Source organism: Mercenaria mercenaria, chromosome 18, assembly GCF_021730395.1.
Source record: "Mercenaria mercenaria strain notata chromosome 18, MADL_Memer_1, whole genome shotgun sequence".
In the NCBI taxonomy this organism is placed as follows: domain Eukaryota; kingdom Metazoa; phylum Mollusca; class Bivalvia; order Venerida; family Veneridae; genus Mercenaria; species Mercenaria mercenaria.
The window spans coordinates 50,072,911-50,089,997 of record NC_069378.1 but is presented as its reverse complement, the minus strand read 5'-3'; the positions used below and the strand labels follow the sequence as shown (position 1 = coordinate 50,089,997).

Genomic DNA, 17,087 nt, shown 5'->3' with positions numbered 1-17,087 from the left:
AGTGAACATTATGATCAGTTATATATGGCAATCAGTGAACCTTATGATCAGTTATATATGGCAATCAGTGAACCTTATGATCAGTTATATATGGCAATCAGTGAACCTTATGATCAGTTATATATGGCAATCAGTGAACCTTATGATCTGTTATGTATGGCAATCAGTGAACCTTATGATCAGTTATACATGGAATTGTGTCGGTGCAACGTTAAACCCAACAAAATAAAAAAAAGTTATATATGGCAAACAGTGAACCTTGTGATCAGTTATATATAGCAGTCAGTGAATGTTACCATCAATTACTTATGGCAACCAGTTTACCTTATGATCAATTATATATATGGCAACCAGTGAACATTACAATCTGTGTTAACCTTACAATCAGTTAACCATACAATCAGTTAACCATGCGATCAGTTAACCATACAATCAGTTAACCATGCCATCAGTTAACCATACAGTGTGTTAATCATACAATCAGTTAACTTTACAATCAGTTAACTGTACAATCAGTTACCCATGCAATCAGTTAACCATACAATTAGTTAACTGTACAATAAGTTAACCATACAATTGGTTAACCATACTATCAGTTAACCATGCAATCACTTAACCATACAATCAGTTAACTGTACAGTTAGTTAACCATACAGTCAGTTAACCATACAATCAGTTAACCATGCAATCAGTTTACCGCCATGTGTCAGGTAACTGTACAATGAGTTAACCATACAATGAGTTAACCGTACAATCAGTCAACCATACAACCATTTAACCATGCAGTCGTCAACATTATCATTTGTGAACCACACAATCAGTTAAACCATCAGTGAACTTTACAGTCATGAACCTTACGATCAGTGAATGTTACGATTGATTAACCTGAATGTACTATAAGCGTACTGTGCGTTAACCATACAATCAGTTAGCCATACAATCAATTAACCAGTTAACCATACAATCTGTTAACCTAACAATCAGTTAACCATACAATGTGCTATAATCATACGGTCAGTTAACCTTACAATTTGTTAACCATACAATAAGTTAACCATACAGTAAGTTAACCATATAATCAGTTAACCATACAATGTGTTATAACCGTGCAGTCAGTTAACTGTTTTACAATCTGTAATCATTTCAAGTTTCCCAGTATCTTACAAGTATAAGCTTGCTGTCCTTTTTAACCTTTACCCTGCTAAATTTCTATAATGGACTGGTCCATCACTCAATTTGGGCAATGCCATTTATTAGCTCGACTACCGTATTCATAGAATAGTAGAGCTATTGGACTCGCCCATGCGTCGGCGTCGGCGTCCCAATTTTGTTAAGTTTTTGTATGTAAGCTGGTATCTCAGCAGCCACTTGTGGCAATGGATTGAAACTTCATACACTTATTCACTGTGATAAACTGACTTACATTGCACAGGTTCCATAACTCTATTTTGCTTTTTTTACAAAATTATGCCCCTTTTTGACTTAGAAATTTTTGGTTAAGGTTTTGTATGTAAGCTGGTATCTCAGTAAACGCTTGTGGGAATGGATTGAAACTTCACACACTTATTTACTGTGATAAACTGACTTACATTGCACAGGTTCCATAACTCTATTATGCTTTTTTACAAAATTATGCCCCTTTTTCAACATAGAAATTTTTGGTTAAGTTTTTGTATATAAGCTGGTATCTCAGTACTCACTAATTGGAATGGATTGAAACTTCACACACTTGTTCACTGTCATGATCTGACATACACAAAGCAGGTCCCATAACTTTATTTTGCATTTTTACAAAATTATGCCCCTTTTTCAACATAGAAATTTTTGGTTAAGTTTTTGTATGTAAGCTGGTATCTCAGTATCCACTAATGGGAAAGGATTGAAACTTCACACACTTGTTTACTGTCATGATATGACATGCAGTACAAAGGGCCAATAACTCAACTTTGCATTTTACAAAATTATGCCCCTTTTTCAGCTTAAGTGTTTTGGGTTAAATTCTTACATGATTGTAAGCTGGTATCTCAGTACCCACTTAATGGGAATGGATTGAAACTTCACACACTTGTCCACTGTCATGAACTGATAAGCACTATGCAGGTTCCATAACACTATTTTGCTTTTTTTACTAAATTATGCCCCTTTTTCGTCTTTCGTATTCGTTCAACCGACAAGGCTGTTGAATAGTCAAGCGTTGCTGTCCTCCGACAGCTCTTGTTATTTGAAGGGGTACACATTTGCTAAAAATTTACTGACTGAATAGCGAACAGTGTAGACCATGATCAGCCTGCACGGATGTGCAGGCTGATCTTGGTCTGCACTGGTCGCAAAGGCAGAAATATTCGCCGCCAGCAGGCTAAAAGTTAAAAAGCTGAGATTAGCAGGACAATACATAAATCTTCTTCTGTCAGTCATCATGGAGAAAATAGTGCCTTTGAGTATACAGCTTCATGCCAGTGCTTCAACCTTGGTTCACAAATTAAAATCACAATCAAGCTTAAAAAGCAATTTCAATTTTCTTTATAGTCGAGATTGACTTGAATATGAAGACAAAATTTTTCTTCACAATTAATCTAACAAACTGTGAAATCTTTTAATTTCGTGGGCATGAAATTTTGTGGTTTTGGTCAAAACGCCAGTTTCGTGGGGATAAGAATTCGTGCATTACAACTTTTGAACATAAAGTGAATGGGAATTTTACTTGTTCATTGGGATTAAATTTCGTGGATTGACTTAACCACGAAATCAGTGAAAATTAGTCCCCCACGAATATTAATGATTTCACAGTATTACATGCAGTATAGATTTAAATGAAATTGCATTGCAATTTTGTAAGTCATGAAAGATAAGACACATACAGTAATTGATGGTACTTTAAATTATGTGTGATCTGTGAGATGAAGAACTAATGCGCAAGTAAGATTTAAATATAGTATAGCATACAGTGGAGGAGACACGATTCTGACATAGATTAGCAGTCGGGGATTTTAGTTTCTAGCGTTACATCCCATTTAACATCATTTTAAAAATATTGTTCTGTCCATAACATCCTTTGAAGAAACATGGTCTTGTCATATAATACTGGTAAAAGAATTGTTTTACAACAACAAAAATGCCCCCATTTTCATTGGACTAAAGTTTAATGATATTCAAAATATAAAGTTTCTTAATATGAGCCACACAATGTGAAATCCAACATAGTGCATTTGTGACCAGCATGGATCCAGACCAGCCTGCGCATCTGTGCAGTCTGGTCAGGATTCATGCTGTTTGCTGACAGTTTTTCTAATTCCCAATAGACTTTGAAAGCAAACTGCATGGATCCAGGCCTGTACTGGTCTAGGTCCATGCTAGTTGCATAATTATACACTATGTTGGTTTTCTCATAGTGCAGCTCATTAATTGTTTGTGTGATTATTATGTACTTCAAAGGTTTTGAAATGTCTGATTATAGGTCAAGGGTTTGGAAGTTGAAACTGGAAGTGTTTAGTAATACTTTTTGCTTTTTTCATTTATTTCTGTCTTATATGACTTTGCACTTTCTTGAAAAAAAATATTGTTTTAAATTATTGTGTTTTTTTGTCTGATTTGAAAAAGATTAAATAAAAGTTGGAAATAAATGAGCCATGGAAGCTGATAAAAGCAATTTTTATGTTTCTATTTTGGTTGTTATTACTGAATTTTGTTATTTATTTCTGTGGTGTATGTTACTGTTTAAATAATTACTATTTAAGTATATTTACAGTATGAATCATTATAAATGCACCGGGACAGTTTTACAACAGACAATTTTACCTTGCTTAGAATTTTAATGTGTTGTCAAGGGCTTAGTGTCACCGACTTTGAATCACTTGTCCTTCATAGCTGTAGGTCTGAAACCCCCCTTCGGGTGTAAAATTCTTTCTTGTGAGGAAGTCATCCAGCTGGCTTACAGAAGGTCGATGGTTTTTAGCTCGACTATACGAAGTATAAGGAGAGGTATCCTACTCGCCCCGGCGTCGGCGTCTTTCCGCGTCCCCACCTTGGTTAAAGTTTTGGTGCACTTTCTCTTTTTTCAACTTATCTCTGTAATTACTTGATGGATTTGATTCAAACTTGAAATACTTATTCCTCATCATCATCCACATCATCTGACATAAGGGCCATAACTCTGGCACCAGTATTTCATGAATTATCCCCCCTTTTCACTTAGATTTTCAGGTTAAAGTTTTGATGCACTTTCACTCTATCTCTGTTATTACTGAATGGATTTGATTCAAACTTAAAATAGTTGTTCAACATCATCACCCACATCATATGACACAAGGTGCATAACTCTGGCACCATTTTTTTCATGAATTATTCCCCCTTTTTACTTAGAATTTCAGGTTAAAGTTTTGGTGCACTTTCACTCTACCTCTGTTATTACTGAATAGATTTGATTCAAACTTAAAATAGTTGTTCAGCATCATCACCCACATCATATGACACAAGATGAATAACTCTGGGACAATTTTTCATGAATTATTCCCCTTTTTACTTAGAATTTCAGGTTAAAGTTTTATGCACTTTCACTCTATCTCTGTTATTACTGAATGGATCTGATTCAAACTTAAACAATTGTTCAACATCATTACCCTTATCATATGACACAAGGTGCATAAGTCTGGGACCAATCTTTCATGAATTATTTCCCCTTTTTACTTAGAATTTTAGGTTAAAGTTTTGATTAACTTTCACTCTGTCTCTGTTATTACTGAATGGATTTGATTCAAACTTAAAATAGTTGTTCAACATCATCACCCACACCATATGGTGCAAGGTGCATAACTCTGGCACCAATTTTTCATTAATTATTCCCTCTTTTTACTTAGAATTTTAGGTTAAAGTTTTGATGCACTTTCACTCTGTCTCTGTTATTACTGAATGGATTTGATTCAAACTTAAACAATTGTTCAACATCATTACCCTTATCATATGACACAAGGTGCATAACTCTGGGACCAATCTTTCATGAATTAGTTCCCCTTTTTACTTAGAATTTTAGGTTAAACTTTTGATGCACTTTCACTCTGTCTCTGTTATTACTGAATGGATTTGATTCAAACTTAAAGTAGTTGTTCAACATCATCACCCACACCATATGACATAAGGTGCATAACTCTGGCACCAATATTTAATGAATTATGCCCCTTTTTGCTTAGGATATACTTATATAGTGTTTTGATACATTTTATTTTTACCTCTCTTATTACTTTAAGTTGATATTTTTGACATAGACTCAGGCTATTGTGTAATATCGTCATCCACAATTGGAGTCATTAAACACTCCAGTGACAGCTCTAGTTTCCTCAGATGTGCCCAGTTTCACTATCCAGCATCGAAATAGTCAAGCGCGCTGTCTCCTGTGACAGCTCTTGTTACCCAGGTGCCCGCTTTTGTCTGCAGTAATGCATAGGAGTCATACTCCACCATCAAAAGCTGGAAAGTTGCGTAAAAAGCTGACAAAGTTTGATTTTAATGTACATCAAGGTGAATTGACACTACACAAAACCAGAATCTTTCAAGCAACAAGAATATACAAAATGAGCAAATCATTCAGTATAGTAGTCACAGATATGTCAAGACTTTTAAAGTGGTTCTAATGGGCACAATTCTTTTGAATTTTGCAATGTTCCCTTGGGCACTAATAGAAATTAGTATGGTTACCATTATACCTTCTTTATCATAAATATAAATTGTGTAGAAAATTATATTTTTCTCTCTCTCTGTCTGTTAAAACAGTATCTAAAACCCAAAAAAGAATGTGTCTTAGTCAATTTTTAAGATGAACATTTTTCTCAGAATTTCCTATAAATGTGTATATGCATCTGCACACCTATGATGGAAGTGATGCTTGGACCTAGAATCTTCATGCGCTGTTAAAAGCTGATAAGTTGCCATTGAGACCTAAAATTTTGTTGTTGTGACTGATAAACCACCACCACCACCACTAACAACAACAAAATATTTAACTTCATTGCTATAAAATGTTATGGTTTATAACATTCAGCCTGCTGGCAGCAAGTGATTTTTCCTTTGCATCACCAGTGCAAACCAAGATCAGCCTGCACAGTCTGCACTGTTTGTTATTCAGTCAGTAAATTAAAATGCTCTTGAATCCCTTTGAATAATAAGTGGTACTGCCCATATGGAATAATGGGCCAGTCCGTCTTAGAAATAAAGTAGGGTAGGTGATAATCTAGTGAGTTAATGTTTTTTTCATGGATTTCAAATTTAAAAAATAAGAAGTAGCCCCTTGAAGCTAAAACTGAGTCATGAAACCAAACAGTGGTTAACCGCATCTTGATGAACAATATATAATAATAAACGTATGATTTATTTAAGTACAAGTTAAACAAATGTCTCCTATCATTTTGATTACAGCCTGACTAGATACAAAAGTAACATATTGAGGGGGTGGCAAACTGGTATCTGTAAAGATCTGTCTAGTATGCACAATGTCTCTCTATAAAAGTTGACGTTTTTAGAAGTATTTTTAGCTTCAAGGTGAGCTATTAATACGGCACCATGAGAAAACCAACATAGTGCATTTGCAATCAGCATGGATCCAGACCAGCCTTCACATCCACTCAGTCTGGTCAGGACCCATGCTGTTTGCCTTGCAATTAAAGAAACAATTATTGAACAGTATGGGTCCTGACCAGACTCACTTTAAGAGGAGATGCAGTGTCGGGCTGGTCTGGATCCATGCTGGTCACAAATAAAGTTGGTTTTCTCATGGCACCACTCATTGGTATTAGTAGTTAACTGCTTTATCAGCCCAGTGATAGAGCACCGGCTTGGAGTGTGCGTCAGGGGTTAACTCACTGGCCTTGTCATACCCAATGACAGGAAGTTTCAAGAAAATGATTCCAGTAAATACATTGCTTGGCACAAAACATTGAATCGGAAACTGGTTTCTCTCATAGATACCATCAGGAATGAGGTGTTGTAAGTGATTAATATAAGTTGTAGAATTTATTTCATTATTAACCTTTAGCCTGCTGGCGGCAAGTGATTCTGCCTTTGCGACCAGTGCAGACCAAGACATCCGTGCAGGCTGATCATGGTCTGCACTGTTCGCTATTCAGTCAGTAAATTTTCAGTGAACACCCCTTGGAATAATAAATGGTATTGTCCAAATTGAATGATGGACCAGTCCATTTTAGAAATTTAGATAAGGGTTAACATATAAAAGCTTAGTGAAAACTGTGTTAGAAGTGATGGGTTTGTATTCTGCATGGATTGCAGTAGTTACTTGACAAGATTAATTTTTGTTTAAGACAAAATGTCAATTTGAGTTAAACTAAAATGAGCCACGCCATGAGAAAACCAACATGATGCATTTGCGACCAACATGGATCCAGACCAGCCTGCACATCTGCGCAGTCTGGTCAGAATCCAGGCTGTTCGTTAACAGTTTCTCTAATTGCAATAGGCTTTGAAAGCAAACAGCATGGTTTTCTCATGGTGCGGCTCATAAATGAAACAAAGAGATTTGAAATGTAAGTGTCATAAACCTGTTATATTTTTGTGCAATATTTCACAGGTAATTTTGAATGAAAGTGTGAGCTTGAAATAGAATTTAAAGCACATTAAAGATGACATAATGCCTCAGATACATAACTGTCATATTTAGAGAACTTGAAACATTTTGAATAGCTATGTCATAATGTTGATATATGATACCTGCCTTCGTTTTAAAAAAAAACATGCATTTTCCTTTCTGACCTTAAAGCAGCTTTTTCATATCTTTTTGTATCTTACTTCATCTCAGTGTTGGCCCTTGCTTCACACGATTGATTTTGCCTTTTCGACCAGTGTAGGTCATGAGCAGTCTGCACATCTGTGCAGTCTGATCAAGATCTTCATTGTTCGCTATTCAGACAGTATCTTTTTGGTAAGCACCCCATTTAACTGTTAATGGTGCTGTCTAAATTGAAATATGGACAAGTTCATTATAGAATTTAGCAGGGTAAGTGTTGGTATAGGCTGGTGATCTTCCAATCCAGCATCAACCTTTTTTCTTATTTAATATAAACAACATGTTTGTGTTACATTTAAGGTGTCTAATGGCCGTCATTCACTAAAATATTTTATCTGTAGGTGTTTACTTAAATGTAGAAACTTCTTATCAAATGTGTTTAACTTTACTAAAAAACATAAATTAGTTGTGTGTGCAGAGTTACACTCATGATTAAATGTCATACAGTAATAGTTGATTGATAAAAAAACAAACAACAAAAAACTTCCAGTGATATAGTGGCTGTACACATTTATACCGTGTTTAAATATTCGTGCATACACTGTGTACTGTTTTAAACCTAATACATAGTACTATTAAAACACATAAACTTTTAATTTTATATTTACATAAACTATAACATTGTATTAACTGTATAAAATTTGGATCTAATTTAACTTTAAACTTGTCAGTCCTCCCAAAATTTGGTATTTACTTATTTAGTTGAAATTGAGTGAAGTTTGAAATAATGAAAGAAAGAAAAATTTACATTGCTTTATTTTCCAATGTCAGATAAGCATTTGAGCCGCACAATGAGAAAACCAACATAGTGGGTTTGCGACTGGCATGGATCCAGACCAGCCTGCGCATCCGGGCAGTCTGGTCAGGATCCATGCTGTTCGCTTTCAAAGTCTGTTGCAATTAGAGAAACTGTTAGTGAACAGCATGGATCCTGACCAGACTGCGCGGATGCGCAGGCTAGTCTGGATCCATGCTGGTCGCAAACCCACTATGTTGGTTTTCTCATGGCACGGCTCATTTATACCAAGAAAATTTAAGATGTTCAGAATTTTCACCAAAACTGTATACTTATACTCATATAGCTTTAATCCTGGTCAACATGCATATCTGCGTAGACATTTGAAATTCCGGAATATGCAATTAGTTTCGGTAGCATGCGTACCAATTAACCTCAAAAATATGTATTTACATTTAAGAACAGAAATCCTCTTGTATTGACAAGAATGGTCCTCTATTTCATTTTAGTAGGAAGTAACACAGACTGCTTTAAATACCAGAATGACAATTAGACTGGTTGCAGGTTTATCGCATTGACAAATATGTACCAGTAATTGCTGATGATCATTAACCTTTTCCTTTCTAAGTTTCTATAATGGACCGGTCTATCATTCAACTTGGGCAGTACCATTTATTATTCAAGGGGTATTCACTGAAAATTTACTGACTGAATAGCAAGCAGTGCAGACCAAGATCAGCCTACGCGGACATGCAGGCTGATCTGGGCCTTCTACGGTGGCAAAGGCAGAATCACTTACTGCCAGCGGGCTAGAGGTAAAGTGTTCTGTTGTCATTTTAAATTATGTCATCATCCAGGTTTAGTTAGCGAAAGGCTATTTCATACATTAATTGTATCAAAAAAAAATCATTTCTTGGAATAAAGAGCTTTGAAAATATTCAACTAAAAGTAGTCTTAATCACAAACAGTGATCCATTCTCTTCCATACATAATAAAAAAAGGTAGCAACAATCACCGACAACATTCTCTTCCATGCATTGTGAAGGATAGTCACAATCAAGGACAATATAACATTCTCTTCCATACAATATAAAGGGTAGTAACAATCACCAACAACTTTCTTTTCCATATATAAAGGGTACCCTTAATCAAGAATACAATATAAAGTGTAGATGCAGGCATGATCAACATTCTCCTTGGTACAGTGTGAGAGTTTACAAAAAAGAAATTCTGTTGACTTCTTAAAGAAGGTATGAGACTCATAAATAAAAAGAAAGAGATTGTTTTATGATTGAAGGGGAACATGAACAATTTGACATATATTACTTCTGGTTGACAAATTAGTGCCTTCTGTCATAATTGTGTATATGTTTTAGATAATAGAAGGTTATTAAGGTTGACATACTTAATAATTTATCATCCATTTATTTCTTCTGCATCTTGCTGCTAAATGTTGCAGTCCAATTAAGGTCCCATTATAGCTATAGAATAAAATGCACTCAGAAGTTATCATGTCGCATTCTTTAATCTTTAGCCTGCTAAATATCTAAATTGAACCAGTCCAGCATTCATTTTGGGCAATACCATTTATTATTTGAAGGGGTGTTAACTGAAAATTTACTGACTGAATAGTGGACAGAGAAGACCATGATCAGACTGCACTGATGTAACAGCTAATCATGATCTACACTGGTCACAAAGGCAGAATCAGTCATGTCCAGCATGATAAGGGTTAATTGTTATGTAATGGCCAACTAGATTAGACTCTTAGCATACAGGTCAAAGAGAAAAACACTAGATGTACAACTATAGGGCTTCGGTGTTAGACTATTGATGTACAGATCTCAGGGAAGTAACAACAGATGTACAACTATTGTTCTCTTGGTTTCAGGCTAAAGTCTGTTTCAGATAAACTTTTAACAAAAGTCTGTTATTGACATTTTTCAGGCTAAACTCTTTCTTAGTTTATGTTTGAGACCCCCCTCCCCCGCCCCCCACCCACCCACACACACACACACACGCACGCACGCACGCACACACACACACACCCCATTTACTTCCTCCAGCACAATTTGACCAAGGCGAACAAAATGCCCACCTTCAATTTTGTTGAATAAAAACCATTAACATTAAATGAAGATGAGCAGAAATAATACAAATACAATCTTTTTGATGATGATTATTGATTCTAAATTGAATGAAAGGAAAAGGGAAAGTTATGATATAACTAGAAAAAAATAAGACGAGGGGATTTATTCTGCCATGGTCAAATTGAGTAGTGGATTTTGTTGGATTGGGGGTGGGGTGGGGATGGCTCCAAGCCGAGTTCAGATAAGTTTTGTATAAGTTCTTTCATTCTTCACATGCGAAAACTGGGTGTGATCGACACACATTGGGTTTTTGTTTTCTCATAATTTTGCACATTATGCACAATTCTTACACGAAATGCTTTTGAAGGCACAATTATTGTCATCTTAAGGACATAAATTTAAGATTTAATGGTGCTATAATGAGTGAAAATATCTTTTTAGTATACATTCATTCATATTAAAATGGTTCAGAACTGCAACATTTACTTGATATGCACTGTTAGTTTCAAGCAGTCATCATCTCATTTCAAACAATTTATATAGAACCCTTTCCCTGCTAAATTTCTATAATGAACTTGTCCATCTTTCAATTTGGACAGTACCATTAACTGTTCAGAGGGGTGCTTACCAAAAAGATACTGACTGAATGGCGAACAGTGTAGGTCGTAATCAGACTGAAGGATGTGCAGTATGGTCATGATCTATACACTGATAGCAAAGGCAGAATCAGTCATGTCCAGCATGATAAGGGTTAATATACAACTGAAATTGAACCATAGGGCCTGGGCATACAGGGATTTTGGCAAGCCTTAATTCTTAGGTTTTTGTCCACAAGTTTTGTGAAACTGCAGTTGATAAAATAGGGGCTAAATATCCAGACATCTAGACATTCAGCCATGGAAGACAATTTTATCACAGGAAGTAGTAAACTGTTAATTTTTTTTAAAATTTTACGTTTCTGTTTGTGTATTTTCAGACTCCTGGGTCCATATCGGACAGTCTATCATCCCTAGATAGCAGCTACGTGAGTAGTCAGTAAGTATAACACAATTCATGTATTTATTACAGACAGTATTTTAAAGGGACATGCCTCCAGAATTGAGGAATCACTGTTACATGTATTAAGTTGACATGTACTTGTTGGACTGTCATAGGGATTTCCAAAAAGATTCAACAGCTGTGAAATGGGCTTACTTGGCCGCTGACTCAGAATCACTTGCCCTTCACCAACGTGAGTTCGAAGCATCACTTGAAATGTAGAATTCTTCTACTGGCTTACGGAAGGTCAGTGGTTCTACCCAGGTGCCCGCCAATGCTTAAAACATTATGCTTGGAGGAACACTTGAGATCTTCCTATACCATCAAAAGCTGGAAAAGTTGGCGTATATGACCTAAATTGTTTCAGTATGATTCTAAAACCCGCTCTGATTTAGATGGTTGTTATTAAAGACTCAATAGACTTGATAGAGACACTTTGCCATAGACGGTACTGCAGGGTGTGTCCAGTTAGCTCTGCTAACATTGAAACGAATCACTGTGGCCGGCCTCACAGACAAGTAGTGTCTGATCAGCATTTACCGCCCCATACTACTGGACGCGTTCAAGAATAAGATGCAAAATACGTCAGTTGTTGTTGGACAGTATTTAGTAGCAGCAGTGCTGCAGTCTCTAAAAGTCTGTTCATATCTTCAAGAATCAGGATGTAATCTTATAAAAGAAGAGTCACATAAAGTGTGCTGCCTTTTCAGTAAACAACAGTGTGAATTAATTCTTGTTGATTTATTTTGTTTCAAAATTTTATGTGCTTTTTGTTGAATTTCAAAAAAACAGGGCATACACCTGTTGTCATGACTTTAAAAAACTTCAAAGATTCAAGATGTTTCTTTGGTTAACTGTTAATTGAATATATGACATAGTGTGTTATAAATAATAAAACCATTGACTGACAAGATCATGGAAATGTTCTAGACAGAATCAAAGAAGTTAACGTTTGATTTATTAGAGATTCATTGGTGTAAAAATAGTAGTTAATAGTGATGAATTTAATGACTGTATTTAAATAGCTTTGTATGTACATTTAATGTATTTGTACTGCAAGAAGGTGGAAATTTATTGTTGTTTATTCATTTAGTTTGAATTAATTGTTGTTAGGCCTGTTTCTTTGCTAAATGGTTTTCTGTGTTTTTTCTAGTGGAGACACGTATCCAATGATAAGAGGAAGACGTGATTCAAGAAGAAGTATTCTCTCAGATGGTGCCAAAGATGAATATGGTATGGCAGTGTTTTTGTGCCCCCCCATGAGTGGTGGGGGCATATAGATTTGGTCTTGTCCGTGCGTCCGTCCGTCCGTCCGAAGTTCGTGACACGCCTAGCTCAAAAAGTATTTGATATAAATTCATGAAACCTTGCATGAGTCTTTATCATGATATGAACTTGCGCACCTCCTATTTTTCGTCTGGCTCCGCCCCATATTTTTAGAGTTATGGCCTCTGAAATAGTCAAAAATGCACATTATCACTTTGTGACACGCCTAGCTCAAAAACTATTTGATATAGATTCATGAAACCTTGCATGTATATTAATCATGATATGAACTTGCGCACCTCCTATTTTTCATTTGGGTCCGCCCCCTTTTTTCAGAGTTATGGCCCCTGAAATAGTCAAAAATACACATTTTCACCTTGTGACACGCCTAGATCAAAAAGTATTTCATATAAATTTAATAAATAAATAAATTCATGAAACCTTGCATGAGTCTTTATCATGATATGAACTTGCGCACCTCCTATTTTTCGTCTGGCTCTGCCCCCTATTTTTTGAGTTATGGCCCCTGAAATAGTCAAAAATGCATATTTTCACCTTGTGACGCGCCTAGCTCAAAAAGTATTTGACATAGATTCATGAAACCTTGCATGTGTATTAATCATGATAAGAACTTGCGCACCTCCTATTTTTCTTTGGGTCTGCCCCCTATTTTTGGAGTTATGGCCCCCGAAATAGTCAAAAATGCACATTTTCACCTTGTGACACCCCTAGCTAAAAAAGTATTTCATATAAATTGATGAAACCTTGCATGAGTCTATATCAAGATATGAACTTGCGTACCTCCTATTTTTCGTCTGGCTATGCCCCCTATTTTTAGAGTTATGGCCCCTTAAATAGTCAAAAATGCACATTTTCACCTTGTGACGCGCCTAGCTCAAAAAGCATTTAATATAAATGGTTGAAAACTTGCATAAGTCTTTATCGTGATATAAACTTCCACACCTCTAATGTTTTGGCTGGTTCCACCCCTATTTTTAAAGTTATGGCCCCTGAAATAGTAAAAAAATGCACTTTTTCACCTAATTATGTGCCTAGCTCAAAAAGTATTAGATGTAAATTCAGGAAACCTTGCAGGAGTCTTTATCATGATGTGGCCTTGCACTCTTGGCATTCTTCTTGAGAATCTTACTCTTATTACAGAGTTATGGCCCTTGAAATAGCTAGAATAGTGGATTTTTTGTTTGTGATGCTCATAGCTCAAAAAGTATAGGGCCTAGAATAATGAACCCTTTTCATAAAATGTTTGTTGAGGCCATTAAGACTGCAAACATTTGAACTATTGCCCCTTATTTGTGACTAATGTACCAGTGGGGGGCACACCCTGTGTCCTACAGACACATTCTAGTTTTTATTATGTCTCCCACCACTAAGTTGTGTGGGAGACATATTGATTTACTCCCGTTTGTGTGTCTGTCTGTCTGTCTTGTCTGTCACAAAGCTTGTCGTACATTTCTCATCCCATCTTCACCAAACTTGAACAAAATGCGTTTGACCATAAGTCCTCAGCCAAATTTGATAACTAGCCAAATCGGCCCAGGCACTTCAGAATTATGGCCTTTGAATTATGAAAATTCCTGGAGTAGTATAGGGCCCCTTTTGGCTCCAGGAATGTGCATGCACTCTAGTAGTATAGGAGTCCAAGTTAGATAACTAGCCAAATCAGCCTAGGCACTTTAGAATTAACGCACTTGAATTTCCCAAAATCAGCCTTTTTACTCTACAAAGGTATATTTGTAGTGAGTAAACAGTATATTAAGACTGACTTACTATTTAGATGATTAGGCAGTTGTGGGAGACATGCGCTTTTCTCAAAAGCAGCTCTACTTTCTCAATGAAAGGCTGTATGCACATATATTAACAGAATACAAGTCTATAGGCCAATATAACAATTGATTGTTATAGTGCATACAATTTGAGCCGTGCCATGAGAAAACCAACATAGTGGCTTTGCGACCAGCATGGATCCTGACCAGCCTGCGCATCCGCACAGTCTGGTCAGGATCCATGCTGTTCGCTAACAGTTTCTCCAATTCCAATAGCCTTTAAAAGCGAACAGCATGGAGCCTGACCAGACTGCGCGGATGCGCAGGCTGGTCTGGATCCATGCTGGTCGCACACCCACTGTGTTGGTTTTCCCATGGCACGGCTCATTTTATCTTGTCGGTAAAGTAAGTCTGATAAATCTGACATCCTGGATAAGTTTTAAAGTATCTTTGCTGGAAAACAACATGATCTTATTCTTGGGTTATAGAATTGTGACTTAGTTTGACATGTAACAGGAGCCTTTCCATCCAGGTGTATGGATCATGGGGTCATGAGGTTGATCCCCAGGTAAAGCATACCGTAATCATACAAGTATAGATCGCATTGGTATATAAGAAGCAGTGGAAAAAATATATATATATATATATATATATATATATATATCTACAGATTTCTGGAAAAATGTTTATACCTGTATTGGTCGCAGTAAAAAAAGGAATCTCAAACATGTAAATTTGTAACTATAGAAATGCAATTTTACCGGCATTTATTGGCCATTGTTGTGGCACCTGTAATTTTAACAAAGTTGTGAAAGTGACAAAATGTGGTCTTGTCCTATACTTATGTATAGGTCACATCGGTCCTTCCTGATAAGAATCTCAGTAAAAAAGGTGTGACCTATACTCGCACAATTAAGATATGTTCCCTGTATGAGGCTCATAAAAGAATAGATATATTTGCAATCAGCTGGCCTCAAATTCTGATTCATGTGGAGAAGTTGGCAGTTACTTCTGAACAACTGGCTAGCGCTGGTACAGAATCCAGGAACATTAGTTAGGTTAACTGGCCAACAGTATATGACTTAAATGCTGTTGAAAAGTGGAACTAAACCCAAAACAAACATACAGACGTAACAGAAATAGTTCAGAGAGTGACAAGTTTGTGTTTTATATAGCTATAAATGTAGTGCTGAAAGGTTTTAATTCAGAAGCTGTGTTGTAATTTTATACTGATGGTTCAGCCTGTGTGTTATTTTCAATTTTCTTAAATTTCAGACGGCCGAGGGAGTCGATTTGGAACTTATCCTAGAGGCTTTGACTCAGGAACACACTCGGCAAATGTTGAAGGTCACGGTACTTTTCCTCGTTCCAATATTGTGCAACATCGACGTCCAGAACTGACCACAACATCACTACGATCCCTCATGTCAACACGAGGAAGTGAGGGAACGTTAAGCACGAGTTCAAGCAGTTCGGGTTTCCCACCGGATCCGGAAGATTCACCGGAAGGTCGAATTTTCAAACGTAACAGCAACGATGGTAGTCCAATTTTTCATCCAGCATTTTCAAAGTGTAAGTAGAATTAACAGTTTCAGCTATATTTGTGTGACACTGATAAAATTCATGTAAATGATTTCTTAGGCTTCAAAAACCAGCCAATTAAGCCTCTGGCTGTAGTGAGTAGGATACCTGAACCGTTTTGCTCAAAATGGATTCAGTGGTGTATCTTGAACATTGAGCTAAAAAAAGAACATAGACCTGTCCCTTGCTTCAAACCTGCAAGTTTCGTTCTTTGTCCTGATGAAGAAGTGAAATGCTCTCTATGGCAGTTAACAAGAGATGCAAGTTTATATTCTCTTAGTTACCTTCTACATCATATGGAGAAGTTGTTAGCTATTTACAGAAATCAAGTTTATTCAGATAAAATGTCCCATAAAACTGATAGATTAAGTATAAACTTTTACTGCGATCAATTACAGTTGAAAATTGGAAAAGAGCAGGAAGAAACAAGAAGTTTGAAACTTAATGCAGACTTTCCTGTGGTTCATTAATTTTAATACTTCAAATTTTATCTAAAAATCTTGTTTTTTTATGTACATTTCATTGGCATACTGGTATTTATATTTGATGTTTATTCAACAGCACCCACATGTCCTTCAAACTGGAAGCAAGGTCATAGGTTAGGGAGCGGGGCATTTGGCGAAGTATTTATTTGTTTTGATCACGACACTGGTCGAGAACTAGCTGTAAAAATGGTGAAACTGCACGGTCAAAATGCTGAGGTTTCCAAGGTAACAATAATACTGTAACATCATTTGATTACGTTGGCATTAGAATTTTTTGGTTTCAGACAAAAACTACTGTACTGAAACTGAAACTCCCCTTGC

At 36.2% G+C, this 17,087-nt stretch overlaps 1 protein-coding gene across 2 annotated transcripts in view; it reads left to right on the top strand.

The window, feature by feature from the left end:
* LOC123539029 (mitogen-activated protein kinase kinase kinase 3-like) overlaps window positions 1-17,087 on the top strand; it is an 87,768-nt gene that overhangs the window by 60,342 nt on the left and 10,339 nt on the right. For both annotated transcript variants that reach the window (XM_053529567.1, XM_053529566.1), the window contains exons 8-11: window positions 11,589-11,647; window positions 12,804-12,883; window positions 15,976-16,272; window positions 16,843-16,991. In XM_053529567.1, coding sequence (XP_053385542.1) covers window positions 11,589-11,647; window positions 12,804-12,883; window positions 15,976-16,272; window positions 16,843-16,991 — 585 coding nt within the window. The remainder of the gene's footprint in view (window positions 1-11,588; window positions 11,648-12,803; window positions 12,884-15,975; window positions 16,273-16,842; window positions 16,992-17,087) is intronic.